Source organism: Rhea americana, unplaced genomic scaffold, assembly GCF_003343005.1.
Source record: "Rhea americana isolate MKP2758 unplaced genomic scaffold, rheAme1 scaffold_47, whole genome shotgun sequence".
NCBI classification, from domain to species: Eukaryota; Metazoa; Chordata; class Aves; order Rheiformes; family Rheidae; genus Rhea; species Rhea americana.
This window is the reverse complement of record NW_028186612.1, coordinates 2,644,108-2,660,962: the sequence shown is the minus strand read 5'-3', so window position 1 is coordinate 2,660,962 and position 16,855 is coordinate 2,644,108. Positions and strand designations below refer to the sequence as shown.

At 41.1% G+C, this 16,855-nt stretch overlaps 1 protein-coding gene across 1 annotated transcript in view; it reads left to right on the top strand.

Annotated features, from left to right (window-relative positions):
- The window catches only part of LOC146589295 (sodium channel protein type 5 subunit alpha-like), a 213,214-nt gene that overhangs the window by 171,106 nt on the left and 25,253 nt on the right, over positions 1-16,855 (top strand). Inside the window, 1 exon segment of the mRNA XM_085316462.1 lies at positions 3,899-4,072. Coding sequence (XP_085172588.1) covers positions 3,899-4,072 — 174 coding nt within the window.

The following is a 16,855-nucleotide window of genomic DNA, read 5'->3' as shown; positions in this document are numbered from 1 at the left end:
TGCTGACTCAGAGTGCTACCCACAGAATTAATGGCTGACTATCACACTTTTAATTAACATTAGCTTAAATCATAGTAGCATCCACATATAGATAGCTCCTGCTTTCATCCATAAGAGTGAAAAGGAATGGAGCTGGCTGGTTATTGCCTATGACTCTGATAACCAGTCCTTTCCTCCTGAGGCCCCACTGCATACTGGGATTATGTTCTCTGTATTATCAGCCCTGGGCTCTCCACAGTGAGGGTAACTGGCAGGCAGTTTTTGAGATTTGGCCTGACTGACCAACTTGTTCCTTCCACAGCCTGAAAGCAGTCTGCTTTCAGCACTGAGCACTGCACTAGTGCTTCATCCTCAACTTTTCTTCCCTCCACTATTCCTCACAATGCTCACCTAGATAAAACAGTCAAGGACTTCAATCTAAGGCTTAAAGCTCTGATCCAGCGCGCACACATTTATGTGGGTCATTTACAYTGTGCTAGGAACATCACGGAAGTTGGTGGATTTTCTCCCAGGTTTTCAGCTGGGCATAAAGCAAAGAGATGTATCAAGAGTTCTCTGGGCTTTGGTCTGGTGATCACTGATGGTATTCTCAGTGAAGAGTGAGAAGTACACTTCCTAAGTTTGCTGGCAGTATCACATTCAGACAGGTTGCAAGTGGACGTCAGGATTAGCTTCTGCCAAAAGGATGAATCTGTCTCAAACATATAGGAGGAGACCCATCTACAAAATATGCATTCATCCTCTAGTCAGGAATCATCAAGGGCWGAAAGGCAAGATGCAGGATGTATGGTAAAGAGGCACGATTTACTAAAAAGAGATGGAGAAAGAACACGCAACAAAAAGAACAGGAGTAAACTACCTCATACCACAGCATTAAAACCTAACAAGCCACTGAGTTGTATAAACAGTCATGTTCTTCCACTCCAGTTGGCATCAAGGAGGCCTCAGCTGGAGCACTGGCTTCAGCTCTGGGCATTGCACTTTTAGAAAGATGTGGGCTAATTGATGAAACTCCAGAGGAAAGCAACAAAAATTATCAGTGGCCTATAAAAGAAGAACTGTGAGAAAACTCAAAAGTATTTGGTTTATGCAGTTTAAGGAAGAAATCTGTAGGGAGATGAGAAGACTGAAATAAGTAAATGTTGATACAAAAACAAAGGAAATGCATCATTCTTCATGTCCATGAGGGATAGGCTGAAATTTTACCCAGGGGTTTTTATTTTATGATGAAAAGCAAGAGGCTAAAAACCTTTGGTAGATAGTAGGCTGCTGAAAATTGTCATTGCTTTGCCGAAATCGATGGAGTCTGATGGTTTTCGCACCAGCTTGAGGATCAGCATGTTAATTTTTTAACACATATGAAAGGGATCACATCGCTTGCTATAATACACTTTAGATGAATACACTTCCTCAYATATGCAATTAAAAATGCTTTAAATTCTGGATGCTGAGATATAAATCTCAKTTACTTTTCATTGCATGCATTCATTTACGTCTTTCAACTCGGCTAGTGCAATTCTCTGTATGGGTAAATTCTACTGCCTTTTCTCACATGTCAGTATTGTGCCTCAGTATTTTGATTGGAGATTCTGGGGGAAACACAAAAGTTTTTTTTAAYTTGTTGATGTGTTTCTGTTAGTTTGAAGTGAAGTATTCCAAAATGTGAGCTCATCTGGCTGCGTCCCTGTAACATGCTAAGTTCGTAGGGAAGTTTAAAGCCAGCATATATTTGTATGTAGAAGTTAACCCATCAAAATATGTTTATAGCTTACTGGAAAAGATGTAAAGATTTTTCTTTTGCATTTGAACTATCAACATACAAATTGAGAAGCTRTGTTTTAATAGCAATTGTGGATAAYGCTGCAGGTGTCCTGCTCAACTCTTTTTTAACACACAAAGCAAGGCAGCAGATATAGCTCTTAATGATATTTTCCATAGAAAAGATTTCATTAGTTGTTGCCATGTGAAAATGCAAACCACTGAAGTTTAGTCTTTTGTGTGTTTAGTCTTTTAGAGTCCGTAGCTCTTGAAGAAATACAGTCTACCTCAAGCATTCAGGTAGCATATTTAAGCTGCTTCCTGACTCACAGTTTTCTTTTAATAGAGCAAATACCATTGACAAGTTACCAGAATATATAGGGAGAGGAAAGCAGGGATGGGGAGGAGGAAATCACTTTAAATGGTTTGTTGTTATTTTTGTGGTAATTGCAAAGTACTGCAAGTCATCTGACAAAGTGAGTGAGCCCCTGCAAGAAGTGATAAACTCCAATCTCTCTGTGTATTGTTTTCTGTGGCTTTCTCCAACAGCTCTTTCACACCCTTGAAATATCATTTTTGAGCGCAAGATAGGAGACTGAGTTGCAGCTAAAACGTCACCCCAAAGTGTGGGGACAAATGGACAAGCTTTGGTACAGGCTGCCAAAGCTTTCTTGTCAGCTTAATTACTGTTCCCTGGCAGGCAAAAGACAAATGTGACTGGTTGAGTGACAAGTAAGGCACTTCTTGTATCTGCAAGCACCGGGTATTTGTTAACTTTCTGAAGTTCCTCAGAAAGTAGTTACAGATCTTGAAATATGTAAATACAGATAATTAAGACGATTAGCGCAGACCCTCTCAAATAATATTGTGCTTTCTTGCTGCCAAGTGCTCTAGGTCACACTATGGGACAAGAATAATATATCAAAACCTCGGTCATCCGAGTGCCAAGAACATGGAAGCAGTTTTTGTAACAACGGTCACTTGAGTAGCTGGGGAAACAGACCACAACCATTGCTGGACTTAGCGAGTCCAAACCGGTTCATATGTGTGCAAACTTGGTATCAGGGTCTTGTATTTTAATTGGTATACATTATATGTACATTATAAAGTGAAAGMTAAATTATGAAACTACTTTATGTATTTTATTTTAGTAGGCATATTGTTTAAAATCTKAAATATTTTAAAGGAGTTATTAAGTTGCTCATACTTGTTACAGATACTGAATGTCTTTTGATGATGCTGGGCAGATTAGTTTAGCGAGACAGGTGAGATGGGTAGATAGATACCTTGACCTTTAGAACATGATTGTTCTGGTAAATGAATAATAATGAGCATTTCTTGAGGTGGATATCTGTAGCTACCTGAAATGTTATGGCTGAATAGAAGGCAGGGAACTTTGGTCCTCCACAAAACAGGCTTAAGCATGTTAGTAACCCAATTTGTCATCGCCAGCAATAAGATGCATTTGACTAAATGTAAGGGTGGGATTCTGCTGCTTAAAGACAAGCATTTGATGCTCTTGGAAATATGCCAATGCTCTGGGGCATCTGAGGTGTCCACATAAGAGTGGCACAACCAGCAGGAGCTGAGGCAGGACAGCTTCAGGCAGATCAAATGGCACTAGGTGTTTATGTGTGGGACCTCCAGAGCAGCAGCCAGCCCACAGGTTCACAAACTCAGCTGTAGGTGTCTGAGCTACTATTACCCTCAGAGGACATCTCATCAGTAGAGCCAGTGAAGGCTGGAGTTAGCTGACCATCTGTCTATCAGAGACCAGGCTGAACAGATCTCCATCTACTGGAGTTGGAGCTCAGCCACCTACACCATTCRGACGGCCTGATTTACATGTGTACATGCACGAATGCATGAATTCCACTCTAAAAGGCCTAACTAATGATCAGCTTGAAGTTAATAATATACCTGAAGTTAAGCCCTTATTGCAGTGCCAAGGCTGCAATAGGCCAGTTTTAGTTTTAGTCCTATTTATGTCTGTGCACTTGTTCTGATAGTAACATTAAAATCCATCGAAAATCATACAGTACATGATGTTCTGTCAAGCAATGCTGCAGGCTTGCGATACAGCACTGTTTTCCAACACAATTCAGCGGAACAGTTTTTAATCAATTTTTTGTACTTCCAGGCTTTTGAAGATATCTACCTGGAAGATAGAAAAAATATAAAAACCATGTTGGAATATGCTGACAAAATATTTACGTACATCTTTGTCTTGGAAATGCTTTTGAAATGGGTGGCTTATGGCTTCAAGAAGTATTTCACCAATGCCTGGTGCTGGCTKGACTTTCTCATTGTAGATGTAAGTATCATTCTGCAAWATTATGTTTCTCRTGTTAGATTCTATAACATACAAGAATGTCCTGTTAAGTCTGACAATTTTGCATTTGCAAAATGACAGCTATCACTCTGCTTCTGAGTAACAACCTTAGGTGAACTTAAAAATAAATGGCCAGACTTGGTGTGTAACTGTGCATCCCCAGGAATCAGTGTGCCAGCGTACAGAAAACAGCGTTGTATCATTACGCAGAGGTGTTACCCTGCTGATCTGAGCCACGTTCCGTTTTTGTCTACAAGAATTTGCTCTTTCTTTTAGCATTTAACGTCTGATTCCACACTCCTGACTAGCAGCAGGTCTGGTTACCTCCGACTGCTCTGCACGTGACCTTGCCACACAAGTCTTTCAGCAGATTAGAGAAGCTATCCTTGGCATAGTTTCCTGGCAAGGCTGCCAGGGATGCATAACAGTTTGTTCAGTACCATCTCCCAAGTATTTACAAGTGAAGGAGTCCAGAAGAAAGTGTGAATAGTCTTCTTGCCAAAGTGATTTCACCACTATGAAACTTTACAGAATGCTCCAAGTCTTTGAAATATTGCAATGCTTAGTTCTACTGAAAGGATAAGCCCTAAAATTAAATAATAGTTGAATAAAAGGAAGCTCATGCCCCAAGAGTGTTGCTGCTTCCAGACGTTTCTCCTCCAAATTTGTGTGCGCTTTAGACACCCGTGCAGAAAAGAAGATTAGCACATCAAATTTGAAATTTCACAAGGCCTAGGTGGGGAGTCTGTTCGATTCATGAAAAGCCACACTACATCCTCCAGGTGAGATTTAATRTATCTTCATAATGTATCAATATGGGAGGCAATTATCTCCTTGAGGCCATTTCTTATTTGCTTGAGGTATTAGTGTGGAAGGCTGGCAGGGCTCTGCTATGACTGGAACTTATTAAACTTTTGATGAATTATTTTTTCCCCATTTTGCATCTGAACCTTGACTCAAGGGAGAAACTGCACTTTCTTTGGCCCCAATCCAGAAAAGCACTTCAATGGGACAATTTACTTGTTTGAAGTTATGGACATGTCTAAGTGCACTGCTGGATCAGAGCCTGTGGAAACTTCTCCAGAGCTTTAATAAATTGATTTATAAAAAGGAAGTTCCTTGCATAAATTGGAGGTCATAAATTCTTCTTCACATACATGCTTGGAAATGTCTTAAAGGGAAGGCACTCATTTTTCACAGATTAACTTCAATAGGAGAAGAAGGCCTAGTTTAATTATCTAACCACAAAATTGGAAACCAGTGGTTCCTAAGTTATAGTCCAGCTCAGAAAACTATGCTTACTGTGGTTTAGGTCGAGTGACACAGCTTTTCTTTCTTGTTTTCTCCATCTGTAAAATGGGGCTAATAAGAATCACCTACAATATTATGTAGGCTCCTGGGGTTTTGGTACTGTAGTTAATGTCCATAATGAGCTTCTGAAGACGAGGAGTGCTGGATGAGGGCTGAATATTGTCACAACTATAAATAGAGGGTCTTCTTGGCAGGAGCAACAGTTTGCAGAGTGTATTCATTGAAAGAATTCAAGCTCTGCTCTGCTTCAGTRTTAACAATTTCGAGTGAGTTCCACAGTTGTTATAAATACATATATTATGGTATGACATTTAATTAATACCAAAGGGAGTAAAACAGAAACTGAGCTAAATCCTGCCCTCCATGCAAAAAGCTCCCTTGGAAGTGGAGCTACTTAAGAATGCAAAGCCAATATGTAACCCAGAAAGTTATGTACAGATTTGCCTTATAATGATAGGGTTTATGAGTGTAATGTCAGATTGTAGCACCAGCCACAGGCAGACTGGGGAAAAAGGATGTGCATCCCCCGCCGCAGATCCACAGCCCATACGGCCTAAGACAGTGTTAGTGGGGGAAAAGGACCGCAGGTCCCTGAGACTCTCCATCTCCCTGGTAAACCCATCCCAGTGCCTTCTTACTGACCCAGACCGTCTGTTTTATTAGCACACCTTCAAATGTTGTTTTTGCAGGTTCCCTAAGCTAGGCAGAAATTGCCTCACCCTTGAGTTGTTTTAGTTAATTAATTGACTTTAGGAAATATCTTGTTCTTTGATGTTCCCAATTAATAAAGCTTTACCCCTTGCCCCTTTATGTTCTTCGGAATCATTTTCCAATGTGGATTACGAGAAYCCTGTACTATATTTTTAGCAGGTTTAACAGATGCTCTTCTCCTACCCTATTGCTCACAAACACTGCCACTTTGGATTGGCAGAGCAACATACTATCATATCTGCAGCACATTTCTTACTTTAATTTACATTTTCTTTTCTGTTCTTTGAGAACCAAATCATTGCAACTGAAATGCAAAAGGGAATGAATGGGTGAATTAGATGCTCCAAAAGAACCAGATGAACCACTTGTATGATTTTCTCAAATTTATTTGTTTAAAATTATTCACTTAAAAATTCCTGATCTGCAAATTATTCATTAGCAGTTTGGTATTGGTATTCAAAATTCAAGCTGCGATGGCTGATTTTTCATTGGACATGTGAAACCATCTATCATCTGTGTTTTCTCATTGTATAAATGCAACTCAGAATCCTTTTTCTGCTGTGAATAATTCATAAAACTCACTCAAAATTTTCCAGCATTCTTTAATTCTAAATAAGAAGTGAATACAGAGGGAATATAAGCATACTGCTGTTGAATTTTTTCTTTCTTACTTACCCTGCTCTTTGAAAGACCTTTACACTGATTTGAGCCTGTGGAATAGCAAAGGCTCCATCTCRTAATTGTGGATTACTAAAGAAAATTCTGGCTTGCATAGCCTGGACATCAAAACACACAGTAATCCACAAACCGAAAGCTATTTTTGCTAGAAGTAGAATCCCTAAAGGATGATCTCTGATAATGGGCCTCTGTGCATCTCAAACAAGTGTGCTAGCATAGCAGAAAAGTCAGAGAGGGCTTTTAAACATATTGCAATATAATAAAGTCCTATCAACAACATTACAGCAGATTTCTTTGGGAGGAAGGGAGGAAGGAAACAAGGAATAATCAAACCACAAAGTACAGACTCATTTTGACWTAGGGTACGTGGGAAAGATGCCATTAGATGACTGCTGAAGTATTGGGTACTCTGAACAAAAAGCATTAATGTATATGGGTACAACAAGTCATCTCCCAGCAAATAGCAACTGTGCTGCTAAAAGTAATTCACGTCTACGCTACTGCGTAGCTTCTCTATGCACATGAACTGGAGTGATGGGGACTATAAGTCCACAGTTATCTTCAATGAGGAAAAAACAGAGACTGTAGTACATCTGAAGTTTAGACAGACATCAGTGTCACCACCAGGAATGGTGTTTATGCGCAAGCCCCTGTGCTAGGATGCCCAGGCAAATATTTTCACAAAGAACAGGTATTTGCTGAGCATTCATGCAGTCAAAACCTCTTCACACAAAGCAGATTAAAAGATGAGTATGAACCTGGCCTGCGACGAAGGTGTATGGAATTCAAAATGAATGTTTATGAAAACTGTTCTCAATCAGGCATGGATGGTGATAGGCAGAGACAGTTGGATATTTAAACAAGTAGCAGATAAACTCCACCGTTTGTGCAGGCTGGTGTCGTGTCTGATRTTSCTTTCAATCGTTTCCTCTGACCTAYAAATATTATTTTGMRCTTATCTAGTTTGAGCTTGGGCCAATTAATTCTAAGCTATGTCCCAGTCTCTGCTGACAGCAGGTGGATTATTCCTTTGCGGTGGTCAGTTCAGAAAAGGCATCAGTCTGGAGCTTGGCATCATTCAAATGCTGGAGGTGTTGTCATTGACAGCTTCTTCGCTAGCTGATTGTACCTTGTACGTGGTGGGGAGAGACCAATGTCTTGGAGAAACTGTTGTGACAGAGCTCTCAGGAGAGGGATGTAATTGCCCCAACTCATTTGTAATGCTCAGAAAAAAAGTTGAAGTCAAGTTTCGTTGCCTGCAGCGTACACAGAAAAATCCTCTTAAGCAGGCACCAATGTCATCTCTTTACAAAGTCCACTATCATAAATCCATCATCCCTATTGCAGCTTTGGGGTTCAACTGACCAAAAGTTAGTTCAAATCCAGGCTTAAAGGAAACTGATTGTCATCTACTGGTTTTGGAGATCCAGGGAGGGCAGGGTTTCTCCACAAACTCTTTTACAGGTTATCACATCTTTCTAAGGCATGCTAACTGAGGAAAGACATTTTCTTAAACGATTGCTTCTTAAACATCCTGCATCCTCTTTCCCTGCTAGTCATCTTCAGTAGTGGGCCCAAAAGTGTAGCAGCGATGGGAAGATGAGCCAGTTCACAATTTTTGCCCAGATACACCCCCTTTYCCCTCAGTTCTCTCTAGCCAAGTTACTAATGAGAAAAATAGCTTCTTTCATCCCTTTTCCCAGAGAGGCTGTTCTGCCACTGTGGAGGCAGGTGGCTCACAACAGGTTGAGCAGTAGATCTTATCTGCAAAATAGTTCAAGCCAAGCTCAGCGACAGATTTTGTGACCAGACTTCTCAAATGAGCTCATCACCAAGTCCAAGAGGCAGGATTTTGTAAATGCTCTTGTGGAAGCGTAAGCTGTAGCCTTTTGTGAATGGAGATAACCGAACATGTTTCTGCGGTTTGCCTGGAGCTGCTGAGTTTGTACTTAGAGATCTGTATTCCCCATCGAGCGACTGTCTGCTTCCAAACTTCCTATCTGCGTGTTTGAGAGCGGCTCACGGATGTTCAGTCATTAAATGCACCGTCATTTCACTGAATGTTTAAGAAATACAGACCTGGCGTTTTCCAAGACAGTTTCCTGGAAAGTGCCTGCTCTAAGATTTCTCCTTAGAACACTTCACTGCCAGATGAGTTAAAAAAAAAACAGCTAATAATCTTTGAGTTTGAGATGAACAATTTAAAGCGATCTCGCTATTCCTCGTTAAAAATTAAATTGAATTAAATTATGCCCTTGTGATGGATTGTCTTTAAGTGACAATTAAAAACTTGCTGTGTGAAGTAAATATTGATGGCTTATGATTACTTTAATTGTTTTTTCCATCTGTATTCCCTGTTGATTAGCAAGGTGATTTCTGTTTGCTTTACTAGTAATTGCACAATCTGCTATAATGAGTTGTTCCCAAACAACACTGAAACCCAATTTGTATTCTTTGGAAATTATCTTAAAAGCAAGCAGATTTGATCTAGTTTTTGTTCTGAAGAGCACATAAGAATGAAATGACAAGAATACAGCCAAGGCAAAGTAAAAATAATATAGCTTGTCACTCAGAGGAGCTTCTTATGAGTGAATTTATTAGTGTTCTCTGTGAGCTATCAAAAATCCACAGGTTATAACAGAAAATTACCACAGTCAGAGCACATTTCTGTCTAGTTTTAGTCCAGCGCCTCAAAGCAAACACTCTTATGGGATTTTAAAAGATGCCTCAGTGCACATTCTTCTGGGCCACTGCTGGTGACATAACCTCCCAGATAACGAACAGAAGAGAGAATTCCTCTCCTGAAACCAGGGAGCCTTGCTTTCAAGAGGAAAACCAAAAATGCTGTATTACTACATGTTGGCTAGTTCAGGATAAGTGAAAAAAGAAATCCTCATGACGTGGAGATAACTGGTTTTAATGTGTGTTAGCAGGTCAGCGGACACTGTAAATCTCCCTTCTGCCTCCCCGCTCTTTATCTCAACGTAACATGTGCAAAAAACCTCCAAATGTCTTGTCTTATCTTGGTTTGCACCTCACGTTAGTTGCCACATAGATGCTAAAAGGAGCACAAGCTGCACTTTGCCAAGTGAAAACACAAGCTACATTTCAGACAAGGCATCGCAGGACAAAGCACGCTTGAGCTAGAGGAAAAGGGACAATAAACAAAAATGAGGAGAAAAGTACAGCAGGAAGCGTAGCTTGCTACCCGCCTTCACATTGCAAAATGGTAGCAATATGAAGAATTACTTACTAAGGGCTTATTTCAGCTTTTGGGTGTGGTACTTAAAAAACAAATGAACAAAAAAACCCAGCTCAACTCAGATTGTGTTGAGCTAGATTTGCCAATCTTTTTTTTTTCTTTAAATAATTTAAAGAAGGAGCACATTTCAATGTACGTTTTTAAGAGAAAATGCTTAAAAAGAAAAAAATGGATAAAATTCTTGAATTCTTGCATGCAGTTTGCCTGGCCCTTTCCATTGCTGAGTGTTACAGCCAGATTCTTTATGCAGTGCTATTTTCCCTTGCCCGAACGACTGCTGCAGGGAGGGAAAAGTGGATTGTATCTAACAGTCTTGATGGAGTCCCACACGCTCCATGAAGGTGGAGGAGGATTGTCCTACAGTCCTTCTGCCTGACTACCAGCATCACTTGCAGATTGTGAGATGTCATCCCACCACTGTTGAGGCTCCATCCAGCCCATCCAGGACATCAGGGATGAAGGGGCTGCTAGCAAGGAGGAGATGAAGGAAGAGAAGTTTTGAGTGTAAGAGAATCTCCAGCACTAGCTATGTGGCATCTACAGCCTTTCCCCTCTCTCTCAACACTACATGGGGATGGAGGAGAGAAGCCCTTCGTCCATAGCCTACAGGCATGCAGCCTAGCATCCTACCCCAACATGGCTCTACAACTGGCTTTAGGGTGGTTTGTGATAACGAAAATGAAGATGAGGACTCCTACTTGTATGGTTCTAGACTGTACTTTCTGTCAGCTGTCTAGAATCAGGGATCCTATTACTTTTCAGAGTCCCTTTCCATCCTAGCATAGCCAGTACAAACTCAGGATCTACTCAGATTGAAAGATCCAGCAGAAATAATTTTCGAGATAAAATGGTCGCATTTCCGACGTCAACTTTGAATTGTTTGTTTGGGTTTTTTAATTGATTTGGAACATCTTATTAAATAAGTGCTTTATGGAAACCAGCAAACCCAGAAATCCATCTTGGGAGAACAGCCCACGCAGAATTTTTTGTTTCTTTTTGCATGATGTCATATGCAAGCAAGGCCGAGCTTTATCCTGCCCAGAAATGAGCATCCCTTCAGCCCATCACCTTGGCACTGCACATGGTCAGTGGCGCTGAGTCCCTGGGGAGATGACTGCCTGTTCTCTCCGTAATCATGATGCACACATCTGGCTTTATAAGGCTGTCTTCAAATAGTAAATAATAATAAAGTGTCTTCCTGTCCACTTCTGACAACAGCATTCAGCAGCAAGAAGGTACCCTGGGATGAACTGTGCAGTGCTTTTGTAGATCTTTTTAAGGGGAGAATATCTTTTTTATTCGGTTGCCATAAATCAAGGCTTTCTCAGCACACAGTCTGACTGAGAAATAGAACTTCCTTGCGAATCGAGATTTGTTTTTTTCTCTAAATCCCCGTAGAAATACCAGATTTTTCAAGCGAGCCGCACCCACGCAGCCACCATTGCACTCACTGGAGAGGCAGAGCTGTAACACAGAGAAAGCCTTTGGCCCTTGGCCAAGCTTTGGCTGATCAGGAACTGTCATGTGGCCCAAAAAAGCTGCAGCGATCCCTCTGCCATCCCTACCCAGCGCTGACGAATGGGTAAATCCAATGTTTGCAGTGGACAGGTGAACTGAGAAAGGCTGAAAACCCATTTGGGAAGGGCTGTGTGGGAAAACTGCCGATCAGGAAGAGAGTCGAGCCCTTTGCCTCCTTGCTGGATGCATGCTCCCAGCAGCAGATCATTCGCCTTGCCCTCAGAAATTAGCTGCAATTTAATTCTTGATTCCCAGCCATCTGCCTTGGGAATTTACTGGGATTGTTAGAAAAGCCTGAACAGGTGTGAAGGAGGTGACAGATTAACGGAACAGCGAGATGTAAAGAGGTTCTTCTGGAAACTGCCAGGAAGCAATTAGAATGCAGAAATGGTTTATTTAAAAGCATCTAAGCCAACAGGAGTGGCACATGCTGTTTACAACAAGGCTGCCCTCTGAAAGGGAAATATTGCCTCAAAAAGCATGGACAGGAAAAACAGGAAACAAGTTGAGAATGCAGAATATTAATAGAGCTTCATAGCCTTAATCTAAGTATTAGATGGGGAAAAGAAAGAAGAAGAGAGAGAAAGAGAGAGAAAGAGAAAAAGAAAGAGCAAAAGAGGTAGCACATAGGGAAAACATCCTGGAGCAACAAATATGAGTGGGTGATGTAAAAGTCTTTTGGAAGCTAAGTTTTGGGAAGCAGTGTCTGGCTTTCCAGGAGGTAATTTTTTGTTCATCATTAATCTAGGCACTCCTGTGCGCCCTCATGTCATGTTGTTGTGAGAGCACTTCACAAGCAGCAGTGAACTTACTCCAGGCAGGCCCTGTATGTGCAGGCAGCTCTTCATTAATGGGTTTGCAGGCACACTTTAGTCTCCAAGCCACGGACTAACTCCAGTGCATGAGCTGCTATATGATAACAGTGCAAAATTTGTGATCGTTGTCCCAAYGCAAGGGTGGTGATGCAAGGACACAGCTTTTAGAGCTGAGAACTTGATTTAGGCCACCTTAGCATCTATGCAGCGTCCTAGTTTTAAGACTTTACCTTTCTATCCCTAACTCACCACATGCGATTTTTTGATTTGCAGATGCAATCCTAAAGTTAGGCATCCGTGTGACAGGAAGTGCAATGCCAGAGTGAAAAGCTGAACTGATGTTAAAAAAAAATAAAGAGATAATGAATCAGCACTCATAAATGCTAGATGCTGAAAGGAATACCAGCCTCACTGCAAGCCTTTTCCATCCAACAGTATTTCAGAGTGGCAGCTAAAGTTCCATGTATTTCAATTAAATTTTCTAATCCCCCTTTCTCTGTAGGATTTTTTGTTGTTGTTGTTTCTGTTCCCAGTTCAAACTTGCAAACCTACAGTTCTAATTCTGTTCCTTTTTAAATCGTTGGGAGCAATTTTGGGCCACAGGACAGGCCTTTAAAGACCCTCGGCTGCTGCTTGGCCTCTGAAGGTATRTCCTTTGGATATTCCTATCCATGGCAGCAACTGACAGGAGAAGCCAGAGACAATTAAAAAGAGGGACCCAAAGTAATCTAARCTCTCTTTCTTCCACCTTGCTTTTTTATTTATTTATTTATTTATTAAGCACAATTAGAGACGGGTGTTCCCAGAGCATGTTAAAGAGCTATTTGAAAGCACTGGAGGCCTGCRTTAGCTTAGACTGCATATTTAAATAAGTGGCCAAAGCTTTCAAACCAGCTGCTTGAGTTCCCTTTTGGATATCCTTTCCTTCGCGCTCTCTACCTTCTAATTTGAACAAGCAGGTTAATTTGACGAAATCCCTGGCTGCCTAAAACATGTGCTATGGCCCRAATCAGGAAGGAGGTCTCAGGTTCTCTGCCTGAGAGAGCAGCTTGCAAGGGTATCGCTCACCGCTGCGTGCTGCGGGAGGGCAGACATTTAGCAGAGGTTTTCATTATTCTCATGGATTTTAGGTTCTACATTATCAGATAGGGACAATTTTTATTATTGCCTAGGCAGCGCTCCTTGTTCCCTGGGCTCTGCTGTTCACTTAGCAGTTATCAGAGGTTAACATGATAATGAAGTCTATGCCTAGCAGCATATGCCTTTGAATCATGCTGTTTAGGTCTAAATGTTGCTAATTTGCATCCAGCTTGGTCTAGTGGACACTCTGGTTGTCTGAAATGACGTGCTTTTAGGCTGGCTAGAAGGAACATGAAAAAGAAATGAGTGRCCCCCGTTCCAGCTCAAACCAATCTCCTTGTCATAGGAAACTCTGTTAGACTTGGATGAAACRCGGCTCTCAAAGAGTATGCCTTTCTCACGAGGGGACTCAGCAAGGTTTCATGGCTAGGAAATGCGTGCATGCTACCAATATGCTTTTGCAATATATGGATATAGAAAAGAAACTAGAGAATAGGAAGTAACTCCTCTACTGGTATAAATGCAGTAGCTTCTTGGGAAAAGCAGTATGTGATCTTTTGATTAAAGTGGTTTCTTCTGTGCATGCTGAAAAGAAGCTGAATTATTGCACTTCCTAATTTATAAATGTGTTTTTCTGCAATCTTAAAATTCTCTTTAGACAGCTTTACTGGGGTTTACACCACCAGTTTCTTAAGTCACTGTCAGATAGTGAAGATACATATATCTATTTTGTCTTTATTTCTGTATGTTCATAATGAGCAGTTTTAATAGTCCAAAAGATGCTGCATATATGTCAACTTGTAAATTATAGTGAACACTGATAYAGCATTCTTTAAGCAATTAAAACAGTTTGATAGCTTAAAGAAATACACCATAAAGCCTATAATTTTAAAAACCGCTCACTTTCCTGGCTCCTACCTTCAGTYTGCTTCTCTGGGGTGACAGTGAATGCTTGGACACAAGGTGTGCATTCACGTGTATGTAGAGACAACACTTAGTGTGTGGGAATTTAATACTAACGGTGCCACTTGGGTACAAATAYATGCTGTATGATATCAGGAACATGACAAGATCCCTGTAAATATTAAATCTGAATAAGTGACAGTTTCTGTCAACCTGCTGATCCCTAGGTAAGATTTTTCTTTTTGAAAAATTATAACCTAGTAGCGGATTGTCAAAATGATTAAGAAATTCAGATACTAATCTCATTAGAAGCATCTTAACAATAACTTTAAAAAGTTGCTAATCAGCCTAGCCTCTTTCCCGAGATYATTGCCTATATTCTAGCAGTCTGAATTCACTGATTTTTCTTGCTTTTGCCCTGGRAACACAAGTATATATCATACAGCAGGGCACTCCAAAACACATAGTTCCACTGAGCCCCTGAAATGAGAGGAGGTCTTCTTATAAAACACCAGCTATAGGCCTGGTAATCCCTGTTGCTGGCATTTCAAGTGCTTAGTGCAGCCACAAGCTTTCATTTTGTCTTAAACATAAGACTGAAAGGGGCGAAAATGAAAATGATAGGGCCCACTCATCTCTCTCTTTACCCAGCTCCAGAAGGCCACCATACAAACCCTGCTCCATTCAAGTTCTGTCATCCTGCCAGCACAGGAAACTTCTACAGATAAAATTAGAAATCTGTATAGATAAAATTGTCCCTGGGAAAAGAAAGTAAGAAACAGGAGCAACAAAATACCCTAAGTGCCAGGATTAGAGAGAGCTCAGTACCAAGTGCCTCTCTACAGTAGCAAGAAGAAGCCGTGGTGTGCAGGAAGCATCATAGGTAGCTTTGCCCAGCACCCTAAGGCTTTGCTGGGAAACTCAACCACTGAGCCGGGTGGTAAATACTGCCTGTTTCAGGGGCTGAGTCCATGGAAGAAATGTTAGGAAGCCACTGAGAGCATGGAGGCTGAGCTCTTACTTGGCTGTACTGAGAGGAAGAGCTGAAATCCTAGCTGCCTGTGATGGGGATTTTGCCATTAATGTCAGTGGAGTCAGGATTGCATACGCTGACTTAAAAGGACAATTCACCTCATTACTGGCTAAGTTGTAAGCTGGAGCTCATGATGGGAAATTCCAGTGAAAGCACTGTCCTGGGGACTGGAGACAGCAAGTGGGATACAGAACAGCCTACAGCTAACAGACACATGGAAGGTATTACTACTTGATTGAATAATGGAAAGGAAAATTTAGATATGTAAAAACTTCTTAGTAAGATTGAGCAGGGGCTGAAAGAAACACTCCAGGGATRCACTGGAAGCGGAACATCTGCAAGTAAGAACAATAAAAAGACTTCTTGGGTCAGAGGAAGTGCACAGGAGGAAGACRACTCTGCAGCTCACCCCTCAGCACGCTCACCATGGGAGACGAAGGCCTGAGCCCAACAACAGATGATGCATTTCATGGGAGAGAGAGTCCTAGGCAATAGTGACTCCTTAGGGTTTGTCTACATTTCATGATATTGTGGTGCTGTCTCATTTTCAGAGGTATTTTTTTCCTGAAAAACCTACAAACCAATTTGCAAAACTGATATTGAAATAATTAGAAATACGTGCACTATTGAGAAACTGGAGTTTGCATTGACTCTGGAGTTGTGTGACAGGCGCCAGGAGGATTCTGATACCGGATAGACCACAAGGCAGAAACCTGGAGTAGCTCGGGGCTACATAGCCTTGTAACTGGGAAAAAAAAGTAACAGAAACCGCTGACTTCACCTTTTGCTGTGATTATGTGGGGCAGTCAGCACCAATTTTGAAAACTGCTTGATTTTTTGCCTAAAAATAGCCTTSCGGGTCACTTTTAATCAAGTCAAAATCACCAAGTCTCTGCTTTAGTGATTCTTTTATAAACAAATTTTGATGGAGATACCTTCAAAATCAACAGTCGAGCATTTAAATGAGCTGTCCCAGACTGATTTCTGACTCCAGCCTTGTAAATCTTCACCAAATATCACACAGCTCCACAGGCTAATCCTCTGAATAGATAGCTAATGCTGTGTAAAGCTGTGTCAGGAGGACAGCAGCACCTGTGATGTATTTCAAGGTGATGTTTATGGCACTTTGGAGAAAACGGTAACCTGCCTCAGACCCAAAGTCTGGTCTTGCAGGTTTGGAACAGGACATCTTCTGCCCTGGGAGAAGGTGGAGTCATAGGACTTAAACCTGGACAGAGGCAGGAAGAAAGCAGAAGCGTGTACTGGGCAATCTTTAAACCTTCAGAAGACTTGACTTTCCATCATTACGGGCAAAGACAGAAGGGTGTCRGGTGCTCTGTATTTGATTAATTTTCTTTTAAATCTATACATTCATTCTTAAAATGAACGAAAAAAATATTCACCTTGGGACATATGACCATGCATATCTTGATTTCTATCGTATAGCATACTAT